The sequence below is a fragment of the Misgurnus anguillicaudatus genome, chromosome 17, assembly GCF_027580225.2.
Source record: "Misgurnus anguillicaudatus chromosome 17, ASM2758022v2, whole genome shotgun sequence".
Taxonomy (NCBI): domain Eukaryota; kingdom Metazoa; phylum Chordata; class Actinopteri; order Cypriniformes; family Cobitidae; genus Misgurnus; species Misgurnus anguillicaudatus.
Genome location: NC_073353.2, coordinates 37,915,151 through 37,938,833, shown reverse-complemented (window position 1 = coordinate 37,938,833; position 23,683 = coordinate 37,915,151). Strand labels below are relative to the sequence as shown.

The following is a 23,683-nucleotide window of genomic DNA, read 5'->3' as shown; positions in this document are numbered from 1 at the left end:
CACATCCAGAAACGACCGCGTCTTGATCTTCAGGGCGAGAAAAACCACCACAAAGTGAGCAGAATGATCCAGCAGCAGTATCAAACTTCATTCATTCACATGTATGTGTTTAACAGACACTTAAGCCACAGGTTTATCACTACATGTGTTTCCTGGGAATCAAACCCACAACCTTTGCCCTCATAACTCATTACTCTATACCAGCTACAGGAACACTATATTCTTCATTACTGTCCTACCTGAAGTCCAGTTCTTCTTCATCACAAACTGCTTACATAACATGTAACGGGTCCGGGTTGTGCTGCAGTAATACACAACATTTACAAGTCACATTTTTTTAATAGATTCAGTTCTGATAATAAAATAAACTATGTTATCTGTGTCAAACCAAAGTCTCTTTAAGGGAGTCACATCACTCGTAACGCCTCCAGGTCCTGTTAGAACAAGAAAAACAAGACCAGTTAACTCAAAGTCCCTCTTCCATAGGATTCACAGTATGTGATTGGCTCTTTTTACTGGGATTCGAAACTAGAACGGTGGGTGGTGGTGATGGCGCAGTGGATAAGAAACTTGGTGTGAGCGACCCGGGTTCAAATCCACTGTGACACACCATTGTGATCGCCAATCATATGAATACCAATGACGCATCTTTGGTCAAACTCTCCATCATAGCTGAAACTGGAGGTGAAGAGTCTCTATGTGACTCCTTTAGTATAAGATTATTAACCGAATAATTAAAAATGTTATTAACCTGTGTGATCGGTCTCTAACATCAGGAAAATCTGACTTTTCTTGTCTGAGTCAGCTCCTACTCCAAGCTCTTGTCATATTAAGACTGGACCTCTGCTATGTCCTACTACAGTATTGACCGGCAATTCAGCCGGTGTGACCAAACCCCCTGTAAATGATCAAGAATCACGTCTGGTCTTCATTCCACTGAAAAATCCAGCAAAGACCAGCATAAGCTGGTAGGTGGTTTAAGGTGGCAGTAGCTGGTCTAAGCTGGTTCTCCCAGCCTGGCAAAGCTGGTCAGCATCCTTCAGGAGCACAACAGAAACGTCACCCTCTTACCTCAACAGACACCTGCAGACACGCGCGTGCCATCCTGCAATTTACGCTCGGTTAATGAGCAAAGTCTGATCGTTCCATCGCACCAAATCACTCCCAAAAACATTTCCTCGTTCTGTTCCTCTGTGATGGAGTGAACTGCCAGCATCCACCTGAGCTGCAGAGTCCACCACAACCTTACAACTGACATCGTCCCGGTTACACCTTTACCTGACTTATCACTAAAACATCTCTTCTATGTTTGTTCCTGTAGTCCTACTTGTAAACATGACTTTAAAATCATTGACAATGTGTTAAATGGTCTTTCATTTGTAAGTAATTAAAGCATCTGCTAAATAAAAACCTGTCAATAATGTTTCTATTTCAGCAATCGTAATATAGCATCAGAAATCACGCAGTGACTCCATCTTCATCGTGAATGCCACAGACACATCAATTATAGATGCATATGTGCCTCTTCTCAGCTGAGACAAACACGTTATACTGCAGCGTTTCACTATGTTTCTGCTTTTCCAGAGCCACTGTTGGACAGTCTGAAGATGGACTTAATGACCCAGAGAGACAGAAATGCAGGCAGAGATGCCTCACGTGACCTCTGGAGTCGTGCGAATCACACGTTAATGAACGCCACAGATTTCCTGTTCTGCTGACGCCCGTGTCTTTCAAACGCCCAGCGGCTCTTATCACTGTTGAGATGCTGACAGGATTCACCCCCTAAAAAACCCCAGAATGCAATAAAAATCTCTGTGTGCCAGCAGCCGCTTTATCTCTGGTGTCTGTGTGCTGTCCTCCCTCAGCAGAAGACATTTCAACACTCAACAGAGCTCAGCAAACACACACAAACTTCTCTTCAAACTTTCTGATAGCATGATATATGTGGCACAATTACAGGATAAGGTCACAGAAACGGGAAAATTCTCCCTTCAGTTCCTCCGCATAGTGCAGGTCCCAAAACCTCCAAAAGCACTCACTGGATTTAGAAATGTCCTCTGAATCAAAACCATAGGTGTGTGTGAGATGTCACACTTTCCTCTTGAGTCGTACATACGGAGATATCTTGTGGGGATTGAATTGGGAAAATAAATGATGAGGACATTTTCACTAAACTGTCATTAAAATCTGGCAACAATGCATGACAATTACAGAGAATCGACTGCACTTCAAACAAATACAAACACAGGCCAAAAACAACAATACTGTTGCTTTAAGATAAAACCCTTACATTTTTAGAAACCTTCTAATGTCAAAAGAAAAACAATAGATAAAACCTTTATCAAGAGATTATCATCTTTAATGAGATGATCAAACACTAGAACGTCACTATAATGTGTCCCTCTAACATCTGTCACTCTTATTGATCGGATGATATTCAACTGCTCAACACACGCACGGTGCGAGGGTGCAGAGTCAGTCAGTGACCGGCATCGATTGGCCATTTGTATGCAGTGGAACGTGCCTGAGCTGTTCTTTAGTGAGGATAAATTTGCTCATGGACGTGTGTGTGGGTGTCGGTGTGTCATTAGAGGGCTCGCTGCTGACTTCACTTCCCACTCGCTAGGATCCGGTCCTCTAAAGAATGCCGTAATTCTCCCAGGCCAAGTCAAAAGCGGATGGATGGTTGGTGGGTGGATAAAGCAGCGCAAACCGCGGAGGAGGAGACCGAGCTGCACGGCTTGATGCACAACTAGATCTCTGGGCCATCAAAGTACTTGTTTACGGGTGAAGGAGGCACAAGATTTTCCGAACGTCTGGATGAAACCTTTGTGGAACTCTGGAGTGAAAATAGACAAACGGTCACATGCACATGAATTCTGCATGATAATGAACAGTGATGCACAGCAATCAGAATTCTCATAAAAGATTTGCTATTGATAGTTTTCAGTCACGTGATCTACCAGGGGCTCTCCATCCAACAATCAAAACCCATGTTAAAACTCTCAACAGAAGAAAAATTCAGACACTTACGATCTCTACACACCACCCGATTACATATTTAATAGTCACTAAAACCATCAGATTACCTCCACTTTGGCTATGTTTATGTATTTTGTAGAAAATACTTCGTTGCCACCAGGATTAGAACAATAATATTATTATATTAATATAAAGTTCAGTCTAAACCAGTGGCGGACGGTGACGGGAGCAAATTCAAAATATGTGTTAGTTGAATCATGTACACTTATCTGCACACGCATCTAAAGGGTTAATAAAAAAGGCGCTGATGTTCACAAAATACTCGCAAGACACTAACTTAACAGTTAACTCTGATTACACATGAGATTTAGAGAATTTCTGGCAAACGTGAGCGTGTCTTTCATCATAAACCCCTTCAAAGAGTCTGCAGCAGGCACTTATTTTGACATGACGAGCTTTACATTCCTGCAGCCTCAAAAAACAAGTCACCCGCCGCCACACAGTTTAATACTCATAGCACAACAAATGATCTAATAAAAGTGCAAAAGGATTTACAAGCATTGAATTTTCACATCACTTTTGAATTCTCACATGACAATTTGGCTAGTCTCGCGTAGCCAGACCTTCAATACTGAAGGTCTGGTGTTTTTCGCTGCTTTTTCTGGACAAAGCCCGCCCACAAGCTGTTTGACCGACATGTCAAACAACCAATCATCTAGCTTCACGTTTCGGACTCCCCACAATAACGAGCCGGCTTGCAACAAGTCAGTTATTGAAATAACCAGCCGCAACCAAATAGCATCTAAATAAACAACATCACTCACCGTAGAACATTGTTGTGAACTTCATCAACAGCCACACCAATGAGACGCTCCCGTTAAACGTCTGTTTGAAGCATATCTCTCCACTTTTTAACACATACAAGCAATTCAGGAGAACCAAACTTTTTGACTCCACAAACTGCCTCAAGCAAAACTCTTGGACGTCTTTTAGAGAGTCTATGCTGCGAACGCGACACTTACGTCTCCTGGAAATCCGGTTTATTTCAACCAATCAAAACGACTTCAACATTCTCACAGGGTTTCCAGAAAAGTGTACGAAAATAATATCAGACGTTTAGCCAACAGTCTGTGGGCGTGACGTCTGAGGCTGAGACTATTTGGCTAACTTTAGCAGTTAGTGTAAGTAATCACTGTAGTTGGTTGCCTCATTAGGCGACAACAATCCAGGTAAGAAATATGATATATCCAGTGTTTATGTGAGGTTACCTTTGATGAAGTGGTCACTGTAGATACGAGTATATATTGATGGCTGCCATTGGGAACAGATGCATCAGGACTCTCTCCTCATTGGTTAGTGCATTTTTTGCACAACAACTATTCAGATTTTAGGCTAAAATAATCACTCACATCTTAACCTGTCGGACAATGGCACATGAAAACTATCAATAAAGACGATTATTACACGGCTTGTTGGAATGCTTGATTCTGATTGGCCAGTCGCGACATTCCCAGGTTTGTTATTCCCAGATAACTAGCGCTCAAACTAATAACACACGGTAACCTGGATGCTGCAAATTATTTTGACGGGAAAAATCTGATTCACAGTTCATTGTTCTGTGTTGCATGTTAAACGGTTTTGAGTGTTTCAACATCCCTTGAGTCTCAATGGCCAACAAAACAAAAGCACAGACGTCTATAAATACATGCAAAGACTTTCAGTGAGTTCAGCAAATGTGTCGATTACTCTGTGAGATTCACAAAGAGAAGCTGCTGTCAAACACAATCCAGAGGGGAAACATTGGTGTTATGTCTCTCTATAGCCCAAATCAATTCACACATCAGCTATTCTGTTCACCAGTGCACACACACACAACACACACACACACACACAGACCTGATTTTACCCCCAGTATAACTTCATAAGCATGTTTGACCCTATATATGTTTATACACAACACTGTATAGTGTCAGCTGTCAAAGCGCCAATAACATTTTACAATTATTATAAGAGCAAAAATGATGAAAGACTGTTCTGACTACCGTAGCTTTCAGTTAATATCTACTTCATATCAGGCCCATTTTACATTTGACAGATGCTTTTATTTAAAGTATATTTATTTATAATTATAGACGGTTTCATTGGAAAACGTGATACACGTTTGGATCCGAACCTTACTTCCGGTTTTGTTTTTTTTAATGCTCTGACTAGTTGCTAAACTAATCTCTTGAACAAATGCCTCATCGAAAATTACAAATGTTTTGGTTTCCTAGGTAACCTATGTGTTGTTTTTTTGCTTGTTATATAAATAAACTAAATTAAAGAACTTTGTTGTTATTTATTCTTAGCGGAGTTTACCGGAAGCTACGTGCAGCCGCTTGTTTATGTTGTTACTGCTGAAACGGCCTATACCACAGGTCTGTTGAACACTTTAATCTGATTGGCAGAAAAATGTTCCATGGGTGATGATTATTTTTCTATAAACCGCACACCTGACCTAAATGTCTTAAAAATGACCACCAGAGCAATGTATGTGGTAACCGTGATATAAAAGGAATAATTGACTCCAGTCCTATTTGAAAATAATGCACACGCGGTGTAACTCTGCTTCATGTTGTGCCACATTTATTTATTATTTATTTATCTGTGCATGGGGTCCCTGGGGATCAAACCCATGACCTTTAGTGCTGCTAACACTGAAAAGATTTTTCTTCATATAAAAAGTGTTGTTAAAGTTCTATATGAAAAAGTAGATTCAACGTTTTGATGAGATTGTGGACGTCATGCAGGATTCCGACCAATCTCTCCAGACAGCAGCACAGACTCACAGTAAGTAATGATGACCCTCTCATCATCATCATCATCATCATCATCATCATCATCACACACACACACACACACTGAATGTTATATTGGAAAGAATCAGCTGTTTGCAGAAACACAACAATCCAGTATGAATCTACGATCTATAACTAACTCATTGACACTCCTGAAACTGACGGATGACGACAGATTAATCCAGAACCTGAAAGGTAAGCAAGAGTTGTGAGCTAAACAACTCCTAAACAACCAAAGATCCTCCATTTATGTTAAGAGACAGAGAACTTGTGCAAGTCTAATACAGACGATGTGAAAACAAGCCCCAGCTCTTTCTATAAAAATTAATATTTATGTTACATGAATTCACATCTGGCTCTCGATGAGGTCTTAATCATGACTTAGTTTGAGAGAGACAGAGAATAATCATAAGCGATTTCTAAATGTCAGTGAGAAGGTCTAGGGGTTCATGTTCCTTTTCTTACTCTATGTAATAAAACCATTTTTCCCACCACTTACATCTTCTGGAGGTCTTCGTTGCTTGTCTCAGAGCCTTTCTACACCTTTGCATTTTCTTTGCATTACCTGATTTGCTAAAACCTTTCCATTTACACTTGGCCACATAAATGCATTTTGGCTAAACAAATATAGAAATAATCTTCTATTCTGCAACAAAAAGCATATAAACTATTATTTAACATTAGGAAACTTGCAGCGATACTTCTACAACAAAAGCAGCATTTATTATGTTGGCCAGTGGACACGCGTCTTCTCGGTCCAGCCCGAGCTGCAGCGCGTGAACAACAGGAGAGTGAGACAGCTCGATGATTGACAGGATAATGACAGAGGAATAAGCACTGAACAAAACGCTTTTGTCTAACAATTTTTAAAAAAATATTTCTTTGTTTAATAAAAGCGAGTGTAATTGTACTATTTTATCGGTTCTAGAAAGTTTCCGTTGCATACTTTCATTGCTCTATAAAGCATTGAGTGTGTCGTCTTTGTTTGTTTGTTTTGTCCTTGCTAACTTACAATTACTTGACATCTTTACGTTTGGGAGGAGTAAAGTGCTGACATATGTGGCTTCACCAAACAGTTTGCATTTACGTTTGTCCAGTTTCGTCTGAAATGCACCTTAGACCATCTCTTTTATTAAACAGACAGCAGCACCAAACAACACAAAGAATAAATCTATGTGACTAAATCTATGTGAGGGTGACAACAAAGCATAAAATCAATAAAAGTTGATAACTTCATGTTTTGCTACGTCTGACCCTCTACATGAACTACAAAAAACCTGCATGTTGAACTATCATGGATTTCTGTGACCACAGTAGCCAGGAAGGATGCTTGCAGAAAGAGAGAGAGGCTCAAAAAAGGAAAATGTAGGAAGGAAGAGGGGTACAAACAGCGTCTTCTCTCCTGCTATCTGGCGCTTTGTGTTGCGAAAAGATAAACATTTAGGAGCTGCGTGGGATCCATTCCCCCAGGAAGCCGCAACAATGCCAAGATACTGATGAAGGGTGCTGTTGGAGAGTAAAATAAGAGCAGGGGGCTTGTGTGGAGGAGGCAGTAGAATGGGGTGTTCATGTTGAGGTGGGAGCAGATCAGAGCATTTGCGTGGAGGAGAGAGCAGATCAGGGTGTTTGCGTGGAGTAGGGAGCAGAGTAGGGCATTTGCGTAGAAGAGGGAGCAGAGCAGGGGGTTTGCCTGGAGGAGGGAGCAGAGTGGGGCGTTTGCAGGGAGAAGGGAGCAGAGCGGGGCGTTTGCATGGAGGAAGGAGCAGAGCAGGGTGTTTGCGTGGAGGAGGAAGCAGAGCAGGGTGTTTGCGTGGAGGAGGGAGCAGAGCAGGGCATTTGCCTGGAGGAGGGAGCAGAGCGGGGCGTTTGCAGGGAGAAGGGAGCAGAGCGGGGCGTTTGCAGGGAGAAGGGAGCAGAGCGGGGCGTTTGCATGGAGGAAGGAGCAGAGCAGGGTGTTTGCGTGGAGGAGGGAGCAGAGCAGGGTGTTTGCGTGGAGGAGGGAGCAGAGTAGGGCATTTGTGTGGAGGAGGGAGCAGAGCGGGGCGTTTGCGTGGAGGAGGGAGCAGAGCGGGGCGTTTGCATGGGGGAGGGAGCAGAGCGGGCGTTTGCATGGAGGAGGGAGCAGAGCAGGGTGTTTGCATGGAGAAGGGAGCAGAGCGGGGCATTTGCATGGAGAAAAAAGCAGAGCGGGGCATTTGCGTGGGGGAGGGAGCAGATCAGGGTGTTTGCGTAGAGGAAGGAGCAGAGTAGGGCGTTTGCGTAGAAGAGGGAGCAAATCAGGGCGTTTGCAGGACAGCTGAACTTCAGGAATAGGGTTGCTAACCACTGGTGTAGAGGAGGAATTGAAAAATGGAATTGAAAAACTGTTAAAAACGATTACATTTAAAGTTTGATTAATATATTTCACATTGAGAAAGCCACAGAATGTTAATACAGTGGATGAACACGCAACATAATAATCTTAACATCCTCATCTTCGACAACAAACAATTTGTACAAGTGTATTATTACTCAATTTAAACACATTTTTTTCATAAAACTGCCTCCCCCTTTAATATTCAAGAGGTTTTCAACAGTAATAACAAGACTAAATTGGATTACGGTTCAAATTAATTAATAAATTTAGTCTAGGTGATGGATAGTGTCCTGATCACCCTGTTGGGATTTGTTCTGCAATAACAATCTGCTGAATGTACATTATCTTGCTTATTACACAGCTAACTGTCCTATGATTGTGTGTGTGTGTGTGTGTGTGTACGGACAAAATACTGATTTGAAGTGTTGGCGGGGTGCAGGAAGCGGGTTAAGGCAAAAATGGGATATAAGATTGGCCTCGACACTTTCCAAAGGCAAAGTGGGTTCTTTAGAAGCACTATTGAGTGCTGAAGGCAGTCTCTGTTTGCCATTTTGCTGCAGAGCTCCCCAAATACATCATCTTAGAAATCAATGGTTGGCAAACCCTTCCATCTCTGTGGAAATAGCTGGGCTCATAAACACTATCGTACGAAGCATGATTAGGACTGTGCATTGGAGATTGTGGGCTGTCAACATTGTCGCCATGTAAACCACTGTGGAACATGCTGGGTTTATGCTCAGGCAGGTAGGACAAATGCACATGAGGGACAAAAAATCGTTCACACTCGGAAGCACTTGGTCTTTGGTGGCCTTTCTGTGTTCCAGCGAAAAGTCCAACTAATTACTAGCTTTGGAACCCAAAAGCAGGATCAATATCTGCAGCTCCATTTCTCCTGGGGTGTCCGTGTCTAAAGAGGTGAATTGGCCCACTGGGTCATGAAACCGATTTTAAAAATGCCAACATTTACACTCGCGCAAACCTTTCCCCTCCCTAGCCTTGTGACCGTGTGAACGGTCGGCTCGGGACATTGAAGCACTTTTGTTTTTCTGCTAGCGGTGTGGGAAGTTACACACCAGTGTCAATATCATATCACATTCATCTGAAACCATTAAGCTAAGCATATTAGGCAAGCTCATGGCATATGTCTCACCAACATGTGGAGGGGTTAGGTGAGGACAACACCGAGATAAAACGTTATCAAAGCAGAATACAGCATATCTTTCTTTCTGTCACAGTTTCTTTGTGTAAAACATTTCTCTTGTACAGTAAGCCAATAAAGGGCGCATATTTGAAATAAAGCGCCAGCACTTCAGAGTCAGATTCCAAAAGATCGTCCATGTCCCATGACCATCCCTCCATCAATTAATCAACAAGCCCACGCCTGCTCTTAATTCTGCTGCAGACAGATGAATAGGAGAAAACCTGTACATCGCACAGAGCCCACCAAGGGCAGCCTGTCATGAAGAACTCTCGGATGGGATCGGGCGTGTAATGCTATTTCTTGTCTTGTATAATGGAAAATATAAGCTGCTCGCAATACAAGGTCTCTAATTCGCTTAAGGTGTTATAGCTGAACAACTGGAAGCGAGCACCACCTACACACTCCTATCTGCTCTTATTCAGAAATCATTTAATCCTGACACTAATCTGTACGTCTGGCTCTCACAGAAAGAGGCTACCGCGAATTCGTTTAAGAGTCGATGCCACCGTCATGGGCCGTGTGATACTCAAAATTAGGTCAAAATTCTGGAGTTAGATCCTTTACTGCTACTAGTCATTTATGACCAAATGTTTATGCGCACAAACGGATCGGACCGTTCCTCTCTTTGCAAAAGATTTTGAAACAGAAGCTTACGCAATCGATTGCATGTGGGAGTCTGTATTTGAGGCACAAAAGCAGATTTAGATTATCTTATATAGCACTTCCCACACACAGAAACAGATTTACACTGTGGTCAATGTGCTGACCTGACATTTGCGGTACTATACCGGCCAAGCAAGTCATGATATCACTATAATCATATAAAGATATCAGATTTCAATTACAGCTAGTGTTAACAGTTACTGCAGTTGATAGTTAGGATCTGTAGACTGTCAAAACAATGACAAGAGAGCAGATTATTCCAGCGACAGGCCTGGCTCTCTTATCACAACTGTCCCTAGGAAACCCAAAACTCAAGTTGTTTGTAAGGTGAAGACACCATAAATGATTTGTTCAAATCAACACTGGAGTAAAAGCAATGTCGTTTAAAAAAAAGAAGCTCTGATGCTTGTCTAAAACCTCAACCAATAAACCTTTAGACAGTGAGAATTTATTTTCTTGGTTTCATTCAGCTTTGACTCAAACATCAAGCATCATCTCAATCTCAACTATCTTTTGCCATCCGTCCAGGTAAAAGCACAAAGTTAATCACCGCACTATCCGTCACCCGGCCTGCATCCGTCTGTCCCTGATCGCGGTTTTTCATAAGAGCCACGAGAAGAGAGAGTTGATTTATGAGAGTCTGTGCGGCTCACGGGGCTTTAGGGTGAGAGAGACGAGGCTGAGCGGGGATGCAGTCTGAGGTGCCATCGTAAAGTAGAGCAAAAACTTTGTGAAAAATGGGTTCGCAAATCTCCACTGCTCTAAAGTTATGGTAACATTGTTTGGCTAGCATGCAAAGTTTCTGAAGCTCTTTTCATTTAACCAGCTCGGTGTTTTTGGACGCGGTTCGGCCCTCAGAAAGGGAATTCAAAACAACAAGACCTCCATCCTCCACAGACGTTTGAGAAAAAATCTGTCCATCCTCCCGAAGAGACCGGTGGGTGTGCGTACGGCCCGCCGCCCACGACGCTCTTAAACACGCATGTGTGTGCCAATGCGAAATGAAAAAGACCAAGAAAAAAGCGGGAAGCGGGAAAGGTTGAAGATGGAGGAGGTGCTGGATGTCGTCATGGCAACAAGCGGCGCACTGAGTGTTATAAGCGCATCTCTGTGTACGGCAACGTGCCAGCAGACAGCGTTCAAGCTGTGAAATGCATTGTGCCAAGCCAATGATATCTCAAGCTGTCTCTCGTTTGCGAGTGTAGAGGCGACCGGCACTTTACAAAATGCTGTAAAAATAAAGTTTTTTGGGGGCCTTTGTCACAGAAAGAGATTTCATTGCTCTTGACATTTAGAGAAAGTTATTTATAAGATCCTTAAGCAAAAACTAAATAGACCTTTAACTGTTCAATAATGTTCTTGCATAATCGCTTGTGAAGCACTAACATGATTTTGAATATAAATACTGAAAGTAATGTTCCGTGTATTAACGTCAGCGTTCGTTTCAATGACTTCAATGCAATTAAAACACTGCGAGCGGCGCAAGGCGTTAATGAGGCAAACATAAGATCATGAAAACATGAGACAAGTTTATGCTCAGAGAGTTTATTGTTTTTTTATTCATGTGACTCGTGACATTACACAAAGTTTGTGGTCGATCACTGACGAAATCAGAATCTTATCACAGGTGGACAGACCCATAAAGCTCACGTGATTACATTTCTGAATGATAGCCTGACACTGAACGGATGTCATTCACTTCTTCAGTTGTTTTTTTTATTTAATGGATAAATGAATGAATAATATGTGTGTCTGTGGGTGTTGTTATACTGTCATTAAACACACACGCTGGTGTGTTGTTTTCCTAAGGCAAAGCTTTGTAAATGAATTGTAAAAGCCCTGCTCAGAATATCCCATCAAGCACACAGCGGGGAAGTTATTATTATTATTATTAGCACGTGTGATACCACAATAAAGCATTTTTAACATCCAACCAAAGGTGATGACAAACTTCATCCTCTGCAAAGACAATACCAGAACCGTCCGTATCACCACTCTTGAAAAGTTGAATTATTTTTTAATTAGTCTCCCATGTCACTAAATAAACTAACCAAGCGTTCAGCAACAACAGATGATCAAATGGGATCAGAAAAAAGAGGTGTCAGAGGAAAAGGCCCCGGCGAGCCGAAACTCCTCTCGCGTGAGCACGCAGAAGAGCCGCTGCGGGAGCGCTTTGGAATACGGGGCGGGACGCGGCACGAAGGTGCGGAGCAGAATTTCCCGTCCGGCAGGGGCTGGAAAATCCACAACGGCTTTTTTGTCATCTGTAACTCCAGCAGTTTCCTCTTCCATCGGAGACAACAGGGCGGCCTGCACACATGAGTACATCATCTATAGTCATTATCACACACATTCAACAAATAATCAACAAACTATCAACCAACCAACCAACCAACTGTGTAGACTTTTTATTAGGACAAAAGGTAACAATCAGCTTATTGGTTGGAAATATTTCGTGGTGGTTTAAGAAGATCCAATCTGACTACATATCACATTTAAACAGAAACATTCGCTTCAGTACTGTATGTACAACAACATCCTCTGCAGAAAGCACTTTTAAGATGCAATGTTATGTTCATGAAATAAAGCGGTGTTCATCGAGGGAGACTAAAATTGCACAGCACTGAGATGAACCCTGTGAAGAGTAAACGTGTGGATCTGGGCAAACTGTTGTCAATGTGTTTTACCTCATCACTGCCGTCAGCCAACTTCACAAGAATGACAGATAGGGAGAGAAGAACAAACAAACAAACAAACAAACAAAATGAAACACAAAACTAATTCACAAGATTTGAAAACTGTTTCAGAACTCCTCATATACATAAAATATATTTTAATCTAATCAAAATATCAAGGATTACATTAAAACAATAACTGCATTGCAGTAATAACAATCCATTGAGAAATTAAAGCATTAGTCACATTACAGAAAAGAGACCTGTTTGGGGCAGTAGTTGCTTGCACTGATTTACTGTCCCGAAAACAATAAAAAAAGCCTTAAAGGGTCCTAACAAACAATCTGTTAAAGAAACAATGTTTTGATGTACCATGAACAATTTCACTTGTTTCAGGATAAAAAAACACAATGAAATCAGTAAATCAGACTTAAGTGCACGAACTGAGGCCATCACACCACAGACACCACACGTCTCACTCTCTCCTGCCTCATCACTGCTGTCTGTCTGTCTGTCTGTCCGGGTCTTTTCTCCTGGAAAGCTCACCTCATTTAAAGCCCTGATTTACATGGGGATGCTTGGGATAATTATTGCCTTGCTATTTGCAGCCTGGCAACACACAGGCTATAATTTAGTGCTCGTAGCACAGACGGATGGATGGTGGTGGGCAAATCCAGGCAACAAACTCTTCTCACTTTAAGTAAACTTGTGAGAGCTACACTTATTTCTGAGCGCATCTGATGAACGACTGAGCAAACAAGCTGCTAAATCTGACATTTTAACACTCATATCATATTTTCAGCCTGCTTAACTGTAAATAGCTGGGAATGACAATTTAAACATTAAGCACAAGTGCATCCCGTGAACGATATAGAAAATGATGAATATTTATAAACAATAAGATAGAGTATATGACATGAGGGAGTCTTGTAGTATTTGTAATGATCTAATGTATTTTAAAAGGTGTTTCTAAATAGATTGAAATGTCATTTCTAAAGCAGCTGAAATTATATTTTGCAAAAAGAAAATGAAGCCTATTTTTCAAAGCATTCAGTCTTTGCATTGTTTTAATTCTGGTTAGAGGAGGATTTTGTTTATAACTCGTGGCTGTATATAGACACGTGATCCTCCCGTGTGTCACTGCACATATACTGTAATATTCATAAAGATCATAAAAACAGGTATAAACGGTGTCAAGTAAAGATGACTGTAATGTAAAAAAACATAGTGTCAAGATCAGTGTAGTGTTCATGTTTCACAGTTCAGGTGTAACACTACATTACAGTCTTCATATCACAGTAATAGAAGTCGACACTACACTAATCTGGGTGAGTACATTTAGATAAAAGCATTTTTATCAGTCTTCATCCCATGACTACACAAATATGTCATTGTTTTCATCCCATAATAAAATATAAAATCTCAAACTGATCCACCTGGGAAAGCGTTTTGTAAAAGCTCAGATGGAAAGAAAGACCAAAACCTAGAGAATAAAAATCCCATCTTGATTATGGAGGGCTGAGGAAACATTCATAGGTGATTTAAAACACATTCACAGAGTTTCTCTTTTATTTGACAGAAATCTCTGGACCAGCGTGTTTAATTACCTCTCTGTCACATTCTTCTATTAGATCAAATCAAGACATCTGCTGCATCTCATTCATTTACTTCATTATGACAAAGAGCAAAAACAAGCTCCTGTATAGCAGCTTGAGCTGATCTGTAATTTATATTAAAGACAATCTTCATGCTGTTAAAGCCGGTATGAGATGTCATTGCGCTCGTCTCAGATTGCTGAAGGATCTACAGTATATTCACAGAGACATCAGTGCTCTATCAGAGGGATGCTGGGAGATTTCACACGTTACATTTAAAACCAGACGGCAACGTGGCAGCTACAAATCCAGCATCACTGTGGGACAGAGCGTGTGTGTGTGTGTGTGTGTGTGTGTGTGTGTACCCGCTGAGAACCGACGAAAAGCTTATGGATGATATCGCCAGCGGGACCCCGACCTGCACCAATAACAGACACCTCTGGTTCCTCTAACAGACAGCTCACAAACCTGAGACAAACAGAGAGAAAAAAAAACAAATGAAGTTTGCTCATATAAACACACGAGCGCACACACACACGCGCACACACACGCGCACACACACACACACGCACTCTTCCTGCGGGCAGCTCGAGGTCTCGTCTTAATGAAGCTGCTGTGTCTCTCCTGACCGGCCTGCTGTGGCCCGTGGGAACTAACGAGTATCAGGAGAATACCCTGACATGCCCTCGTGCCCCTGTCAACCAAACTCTGTTCAGCACCTCCCCTCTACTCCACTTTAAAGAGAAGATCCATTTAAGTTCAACAGATGAATGATGACCATGAACAGCAGGACGTAAGATTTGTGCCACGCTCCACAAAACAAACACAAACGCTTCAGAGAAACAACTGTACTGTACTGTACATCACTTCTGATATATCTGCAGTTACTGCATTATAATGTCTGATGGTTTTCTCAACAGTTTGAGCAGCACGCTTCTGCTTTAAATCGTTTACCAATCGGTTTCAATGCAATGAAGATTCACACTGAGGCCATTATTGAAGGAGAACACCTTTAAAGTAGAGAGTGATTACACAGAAGTCACATAAAAGAAGAAAATTGCTCGTGAGTAACTAAAACACCAGAAACTTTTTCGTTACAAACTTGTAAGTGAACAGCAGGGGACGGAGAAAATAAAAGTACATGAGCCATTTCATGTCAAGCGAGGTTTAAGTGTTCATCTTTACCTCTCCAGTTCCTCACAGTCGTCTTTCTCTGGGCCGGCAACCCCAAACTTTGCCTTGAGCGAGCGAGCGCGAGCGATGACGGCCTCCAGCGACATCATCTGATTAATAACATCCTGATAACACATCATCACAGGTGTAAACACCTAACACTATTTTCAGGATTTAACAACTCTACAAGAACTAAAACCACACATGGAGGCAAACTGCAGACTCCCTGTGGCTTTAGAAAGTGTTTATCTATTATTATTTACAGCAACAAAGTGAGTAGTAATAAAAATAAAGAGACTAGTATGTAATGATTAGGGTTGGGTAGAACCTCACCTCCAGTTTCTTGATGTCAGGACTCGGCTGGTGCAGAAGTTTGCCGGCTTGCGCCATCACCTGCTGGATGGTTTTACGCACAGACGGGATGTCCTCAATCGACTCTGAAAGAAGGATTATTTTAAACGTCATTTTTACATGACTGATTGTTCAGAGGTGCGGTGTATGTGTACGTGTTTGACACAAACCTTCATCCTTTATTTTAAGAAAAGAAGCGTGTAGGACACAGGGCAGCAGATGTCTCATCAGATCAGCCGGTTTCTGCACCACAAGATAGTGTAGCACCTACACACAGACACACACTTGTGCTATTGACACGGACATAAACACGGACTTGTGCTTTTATTGTATATAAACCTAACTAAAGTGACTAACCCACATCACAGCCCAAAAAATAAACACTGAGCTTCTTTGGGGAAAAATAATTTTAAGTTTCAATGATGGACATGACTGGATATTCACACAGGAAGAAGTTTTTCAAGATTTCACTTATCAATCATTGCTTCAAAGAGGAAATCAGGCCAAACTGTTTTTATAAAGCAACATGAGTGATTATACCGCTCAGAAATCTGTACATGAGAAGTCTGCTGGATTGTGATATTTATTACAGGGCAGTCATGTGGTCTTCATTTAATGTTACTTGTAAATGTAATACCCATCTGTGTCCAGTTGGTGTCAAGTGCGTATTATGCTCAGATTTAAAATATTTTCCAACTCCACACGGAAATATCTTTTATTGTTACTAAACAGAAATGTTTTAAGGTGGTAAATATCCTACTCCATTGTTGTCCTCTACACAGCATTAACAAGGGGCAGCGGTGACGACACGATCAACGTTAAGTTCTGAAAGAGCAATAAGCACCAGTTAATAATAAAATAAGCATTGATTCATTTGCTTCATGTGCTGTTGAACATGCGAATGAAGCAAATTAAATCAGCAAATTAATTTGACTGCAAACATTATACTGTAAAAAAATGCAGCCTGAAGTTAAAACAACTTGGTTTTACAAGTCAATTTAACCTAGTATTTTAAGTTTCGCCTCGTGAAAAGTTGACATAACTTATAAAAACAAGTTGAAATTGTATAACTTATTTTTTGAAATATATGTTGAGTTGACAAAAATGCTGCATATTTGTACAGTGTATGCTCTGAACTTCCCCAAAACAACTCAACAGCCGGACCCAAAGATGGGACGACCATTATGGGTGCTGCCGTTCTACCAACTCTCTCCCAGCCTGCCGCCGTGACCCATAGAGATATGTATAAAGGCTAGATGTCTCGCCCGCGCTGCTGGCCAATTGAGGGGAACGTCCGCATTTTGGGGCCATCTTACCACAGGGCGCTCGCTCACTCGTAGCATTGAGTTTTAATGATGCAGGTACTTTTAAATGACCATAACTTGCTTAATTTTCTACCGATTTTCAAACAGTTTGTTTTGTTATAAACGTCAAAGATGTACCTATGACACTGCATACTTATACTAAAAATAAATAAAAAAATCATGAAACTTGTTAAAGCAGCCAGAATTATAGCCACGTTAATAAGGTTTGTAAAAAACGAAACCGTTTGAAAATTGATAGAAGTTCAATAGCAAGTTGTGGTCATTTAAAAGTACCTGCACCATTAAACTCAATGCTACGAGTGAGCGAGCTGCCTGAGGTAAGATGGCCGCCAGGTGATGACGTTAGAGACTCTTAGAGCCTTTATACATATCTATGCCGTGACCCATTCCAGCAGACCTGACGTGTGATTGGCCAATAGCCATGCCTGTTTTTCACAGTACGTGTGTGACTTAAGATGTACGCAAGACTTCTAAAGGCCTAAAGCTGCGGTCACACTAGACTTTTTGTGCAATTGACTTCCATTCATACGCAAGCAAATGAGTCTGAACGGTAATACATGCGCTGATATTTCGCAGGTATTATAAATTTGTATCAAGTGGAGCGTTGTGACCAGTACAATCTTCTCTCTACTGAAAAGCACAAATTGATGAAGCCAAAGATCATATTAATGAGTCTCGTGTGACAGCAGCTTTACGGGAGCGTCTCTTGTCACGTGACTCTTCACACACAGCTGGTGTTTCTCCTCTTTTGTCTGTAATCTGAACATCGTATCAATAAACGGCGGAGGGAGCTTTCACGCGATTCAAAAGGATAAAAAATTGATAACTGTCATTTACTTACTCATTATTTTTATTTTAAGCAAAGTGTTGTTTTAAGATCTTTAAGCCCTAACCACACAAAGTCTAACTAGATCACAATCATGATGTTGGAGTGAGCGCCCCTGCTGCCGTGCTTCAGGTTTTTACCTTTTCAGCCTCTTTGGTGTCGTCAAACAGCCTCTTCTGTCGTCGTGCCGGCGTTGCCTTCGCCGTTTCCCACGCCTCCTCCCACATGTTACCCGGGATCTTCATGCGGGCGCTCAGGTCACCCCGAACCCCGATCGTGTGGCCCGTCTCATCGGTCACTTCTTCTTCCACGTAATCTCTTGGAGAATACCATCGCACGAAATCTTGCAGACAACAGCCTGGGTTCGCTGCCTTAAAAACACACAAAACACTTCATGTCAGACTTGTGTGGTTAATCTCATGAAAGAAAGTCATGGGTCATTTGTTTTCCCAAGTTCAAAAATTAAAAAGAGGATTTTCTTTAAAGAAAAGTAAGTCTATTTTTTAAAGGAATTAATCTATTTTTTTATTAAAAAAAACAAAAGAAAGACATTTACATTTAGTCCTTTAGCAGAGGCTTTTGTCCAAAGCGACTTACAAATGAGGTAACAATAGAAGCAATTATAGCAACACAAGAACAATAATACATAAGTGCACTAAAACTAATCTCATCAAGTCTAACACACTATACACAGACAAGGGTTATGTTTTTTTTTTGACAGAGAATGTAAAGATAAGGAAAGAAAAATCATGAGGGCATGGGCGTCAAAAGCAAAAAAATGTGGGTGGGTCCAAACATTTACTGTAGTAGATGCCATTATCTGGTTTTCTAGTGCCTTAAACAGCTAATTTTAGAGCCTTAAAAGCTTTGCTTACCTTGTTGTGTCGCAGGAGTACAGTTAGAAAAAGTAGTAAAAACACAAAATGGAGTTTAATTTATATAGACTCTAAATGAGCCAAGTGGAATGGATTTGAGCGTCACACGTGGACCAGAGTTTAATTTATTTGGGCTTTCCTCTATTGTAACGGGTTTGACTGACGACTCTCTGACAAGTGAACAGTCACATGCACAGAATTAAAGACGCTAAAGTGAGTGGGTCCAATAGCATTGGTCTTAAAAAGTAGGTGGGCCTTGTCTCACCCTCATATAAAAGTTGTATTTGTTTGTGCAGAACGTATCGATCTGATCTGACATTTGATTGTCTCATAATTCTCCAGCACTGAGACATAAATGAGCTGGGAGACAGCTTTACATCAGTCGCTCTGTGTGCTGGAAGACAATGATGTGACTTTTACCTAGAGTATATGTGAGACACCGTCTCTCATTTAAACACATCTCAATTCCTCATATTGATCCTACTGACCGCAGCAAAATCACTCAACACACACCTTAATGTTCATTTTTAAATGACAGCGAGACCTGAGCTAACATTAACAAACACTGAATCACTAGAAAATTAGCCTTTTCTGCTCATGCTGAACCATGAATGTTAAATTCATCTCACACTGTTTGTGCTATAGACTTGACTAACGCTACGTTAACAATTTTCATCTATAATGACATTTCAGACAAGGTGACTCCAATCCTGGTGAGCTTAGGGTTTGATTGGAGTTGGAGCTAAAATCTTCAGAACGGTAGCTCACCAGGAGCAGGTTTGAGACCCCTGATCTTAGGGCTGCACGATAAATCGTATGTGTTTGTCACGCGCATCACGTCAGTAATGCCGGTTCCTTGATAAGTATTAAATCGCCAACAGCTGCTTTCAGATGGAGCAGCTTTAACTACACTGAGCCGTAGTTCACTGACAATCGGGGCTATTCGCATTAATTATCGTGGACGTATCGCCTGCGATATGTATGCGGTATGGCCCAGCTTGTCAGTGAACTACGGCTCTGTGCAGTTAATGTCGCGCCATCTGAAAGCAGCTGTTGGCGATTTAATACTTATCAAGGAACTGGCATTACTGACGTGATGCGCGTGGTATCGCATGCGATTTATCGTGCAGCCCTACCTGATCTACATCTATACACGATCATAAACACATGAAATATTCACACATAGGCAGTCACATTGTTATAACTGTTTTAACCCTTTCAGCTGTTTGTATTGTAATTCATAACTGAGCCCCTGTCGTGAGTTTCTACTACACGTGACAGAGCAGCTACAGAAAGCTCTTATAAAACTACTGTATATATCCATCAAGATACGTGTTAAAAAACGGTCGCCTAATCCTAATCCTGCAATCTGATCTGGTTAATGAAAAGTTTGATCCAGGATCACATCCCACTTGGTGAAATCACATTCACCGTTAAAAAAAAAAGAGTCAGTACAGAGTTTATAATCTGTGGAAATAGTTGTACAGTAATAGTTGTGGTAATGTAAATATGTACTTATGCACTTGTTTTGGGTGTTTGTGTCATGAATAATTTAAGTCTAAACCAAAGACATTTCTCTTTAACGAAGCATTCACATAACTCATCTTGTAAATATACTTATGCCGCAATAGTTAGCTCTCTGGAGCAAAGCGGATATTAAACCACAATACTGTATGACACTTGTATTACATGCGAACGGCCCCTACGCTAATAGGATTTTGTTACTCTTCCCCTGTCTCGTCCTCGAACACGAGGACAACTGAGCCTAACAGACCCAGTTCCTGCTTCCGTGAAGGTCATCACATCACTGATCTACTGGCCTTTCTTCAACGTGATGCTCAGCGACCACTGACTGCTTCCCGTTTCATCACAAGTAATTGTACTTTCTTGTGTCTTTTTTAAAAACACCCATTAAACATTCACAGTGCCTTGGATTTAATAGCTTGTTGAACCTCCTTTGGCAGCAATTACTTCAAGCAAGCGCTTTCAGTAGATCTCAATCAGACCTGCACATCGTTCAGAAGGAATTTGAGCTCTTTCTTCGTTACAAAACTGCTTCAGACACATTTGTAGGATGTCTGGTGTGAACCGCTCTCTTGAGGTCATTTCACAGCATCTCTATGAGGTTAAGGTCTGGGCTTTTGACTAGGTTACTCCAAGTGGCACATTTTGTTCATTATTAAGCCAGTCTGTGGTGGATTTACTTTGATGCTTAAGGTCATTGTCCTGCTGCGTCAACCAACTTCTACAGAGCTTCAACTGGCGGACAACCACCCTGACATTATCCTGAAGGATATTTTGTTTAATTTGGGATTAAAGTAATTAATCTATCGTCACTTATATTTTCCTCCAGCACTGTGAATGTTTAATGGGTGTTTTTAAAAAATGACACAAGAAACTAGAATTACCTGTGTGTTGTCAGCTTATGCACATTGTGTTTGTCTATTGGTGTGACCTAGCTGGCCGCTTGAGGGCACTTAACCCTATAACCTAACTGTACGTCATAATAAGCTGCCTGAACAAACAAACTATGAGGTTATTATTTTTTGGGGGACACCGTCCACTAGGTTCAGCTCTTAAGTGTCAATCCGTTACAGCTACGGATCAAAAGAGACGCGCAGCAGGAACGGTGATCCACGGAGCGGTGCAGAGGGACGATGGGGTGCGAGCGTGCCGTCATCGCTACGAGACGCCCCATTCATCATATTCATATCTCTCTCTTCTCCACCCAGAGAGAGATGGTAATTAAAGCCAAAATGCCAAATGATGCTTGGCTAAGCACAATTAGATACAGCACTGCTGCTAAATTTAGAGGCCATCTTCAGCTAACGGGGCCATTTACTGCGATGGGTGCGCTCGCAGCAGTCTGCCACTGCAATAAGAAGAGATGGTCTGCTTAAGAAATCAGAGCATTTTGTAGGACAGTTGAACAAGCTATAGCAAGACAAAATAGACCCAAAATGTCACCCTACCGCATCGCTCTTGCCCCCTGGTGTACACAAATGAGCATCTTCGCTTCATAGCCAACAACACAAAGTTGGGAATAAAGGTATGCGTGCTGTGTTTACGGACGTCTCAGATTCCAAACGATACTTGGTTCTTTAATGTCTCTAATGTTTTGTTCACGACACAACACTGTGATATAACTTGCTGCTACCCAGAAAGACGGAATAAGACGCTAATGAAATGAATGAAGATTCTTACTTCTAGTCGTCTTTTGGAAAGTGAAACCTACGAATGAAAACACAAATCTCTGGGCTGAGCCAGCAAACAGCTTTCATACTGACAGTTTTTTTTTTTTCGGCTTCTCATCCTTGACATTTGACAGAATTCGACAATAATTATAGCTCAGTGGTAGAGCATTGTGTTTGCAGCAGAAAAGGTCATGGGTTCAAACCTAGGGAACACAAGTACTGTATAGCTCAGGGGTGGGCAACTCCTGGTCCTGAGGGTCACAGCCCTGCAGAGTTTAGCTCCAACCCTAATCAAACACAGCTGAAAAAGTCTAATTGAAGTCTTCAGGACTGTTTGGAAATGACATTCAGGTGTGTTCGATTAAGGTTGAAGCTAAACTCTGCAGGACTGTGGCCCTCGATGCCCACCCCTGGCATAGCTTGTAATGCACTGCAAGTCGCTTTGGATAAAAGCATCTGCCAAATGAATGAATAAATAAATAAATAAATACTGTAGTAAGGAATTTGCCTAATAAAAATATTTTTTAATTCACTTAAACAGCTATTTAAACAAGAAACATCATGTAATCATTTCAATTAAATTAATTAGCTTTACAATTTTAATTGTGTTAATTAATTGACTATTTTATTTTATATTAACTTTTTAAATGCAACATATTTACATGTGCGAAAATGTGAGAAATGCTTGTCTACAAAAAACAGTTGCTGGGTGATTACTGGGGTGGTTGCTGTGGCGCAGTTAAGGTGTACTGAATGGTTGCTAGGGTGTCGCTAGGGCGTTCTGAACAAACTCACATTGATTTATCGCACTTCTTTTCAATTCATGCACATGTTTGTGAAGAAACTTTCATCACTTCTTTAGCAATCATCTTCCAAAACAAAAAGTGTTGTGTTTTTCAAAAAGTGGTTTTTAAAACCTTGTCTAATCTTAGATAATGACTATATGAAAAGCTACACTGGCAGGTTCAACGCAGAAGATCTTTATCGATCTGTTTCCAAAAAATCATCTGAAAACAAAATTCTATTTTAGTCTTTAACAATCTCACCTTAAATGACTCCATGTCTGAGAGCAGACAGGCGCTCTGCATGCGAGCCCGGAGCTGAGCCCCTTCGGCTGATGTACCCAGTTTGGCCAGGACCTCTGACTGCTCCTCTAGCAGGTCTTCTGTCATTGGTGCAGGCTCCTGAGTGACCACAAGAACACACATTAATGAAACATAGAGGTGTCCGTGTTCTTCTCGTCCTGGATAAAAACTTAACCATCCAAATAAAATGAAAAGTGAAAATTAAATGATTTAAACAAAAGAATACACCATTACAAATGCTCCCTCCATATCACTGCATTCAGGTTAAAACAATGGATTTCTGACTGTCAAAGGGCAAGTGGATTACTGAAAACTATGTAAGCTGACGCATTTAGGGAACAATCGGCAATTCTCTGAGAACGTTTCAATAAAATTAGAGAGAGCGTCAAGTAAGGAGCATCACATGAGCCATTAATGATAAAGGGTTAGGGTTTATATAGACGGTTTCAGCAGTAACAACATAAACAAGCGGCTTTCGTGGTCAACGTGTAACTTCAGGTAAACTCCGCTACTAATAAATCACAACACCCTACTTTAAACGTAGT

General features: G+C 41.3%; 1 protein-coding gene across 2 annotated transcripts in view; it reads right to left on the bottom strand.

Annotated features, from left to right (window-relative positions):
* Positions 1 to 11,568: 11,568 nt before the first annotated feature.
* Positions 11,569 to 23,683, bottom strand: part of rab3gap1 (RAB3 GTPase activating protein subunit 1) — a 33,230-nt gene continuing 21,115 nt past the window's right edge. Inside the window, exons 18-25 of one of the 2 annotated variants that reach the window (XM_073854713.1) lie at positions 23,100 to 23,237; positions 18,125 to 18,355; positions 16,004 to 16,100; positions 15,816 to 15,919; positions 15,495 to 15,607; positions 14,675 to 14,777; positions 12,727 to 12,747; positions 11,569 to 12,349 (exon numbers count right to left, since the gene is read on the bottom strand). In XM_073854713.1, coding sequence (XP_073710814.1) covers positions 12,125 to 12,349; positions 12,727 to 12,747; positions 14,675 to 14,777; positions 15,495 to 15,607; positions 15,816 to 15,919; positions 16,004 to 16,100; positions 18,125 to 18,355; positions 23,100 to 23,237 — 1,032 coding nt within the window. In that variant the 3' untranslated portion in view covers positions 11,569 to 12,124. The remainder of the gene's footprint in view (positions 12,350 to 12,726; positions 12,748 to 14,674; positions 14,778 to 15,494; positions 15,608 to 15,815; positions 15,920 to 16,003; positions 16,101 to 18,124; positions 18,356 to 23,099; positions 23,238 to 23,683) is intronic. The other variant, XM_073854714.1, reaches the window with a different exon arrangement.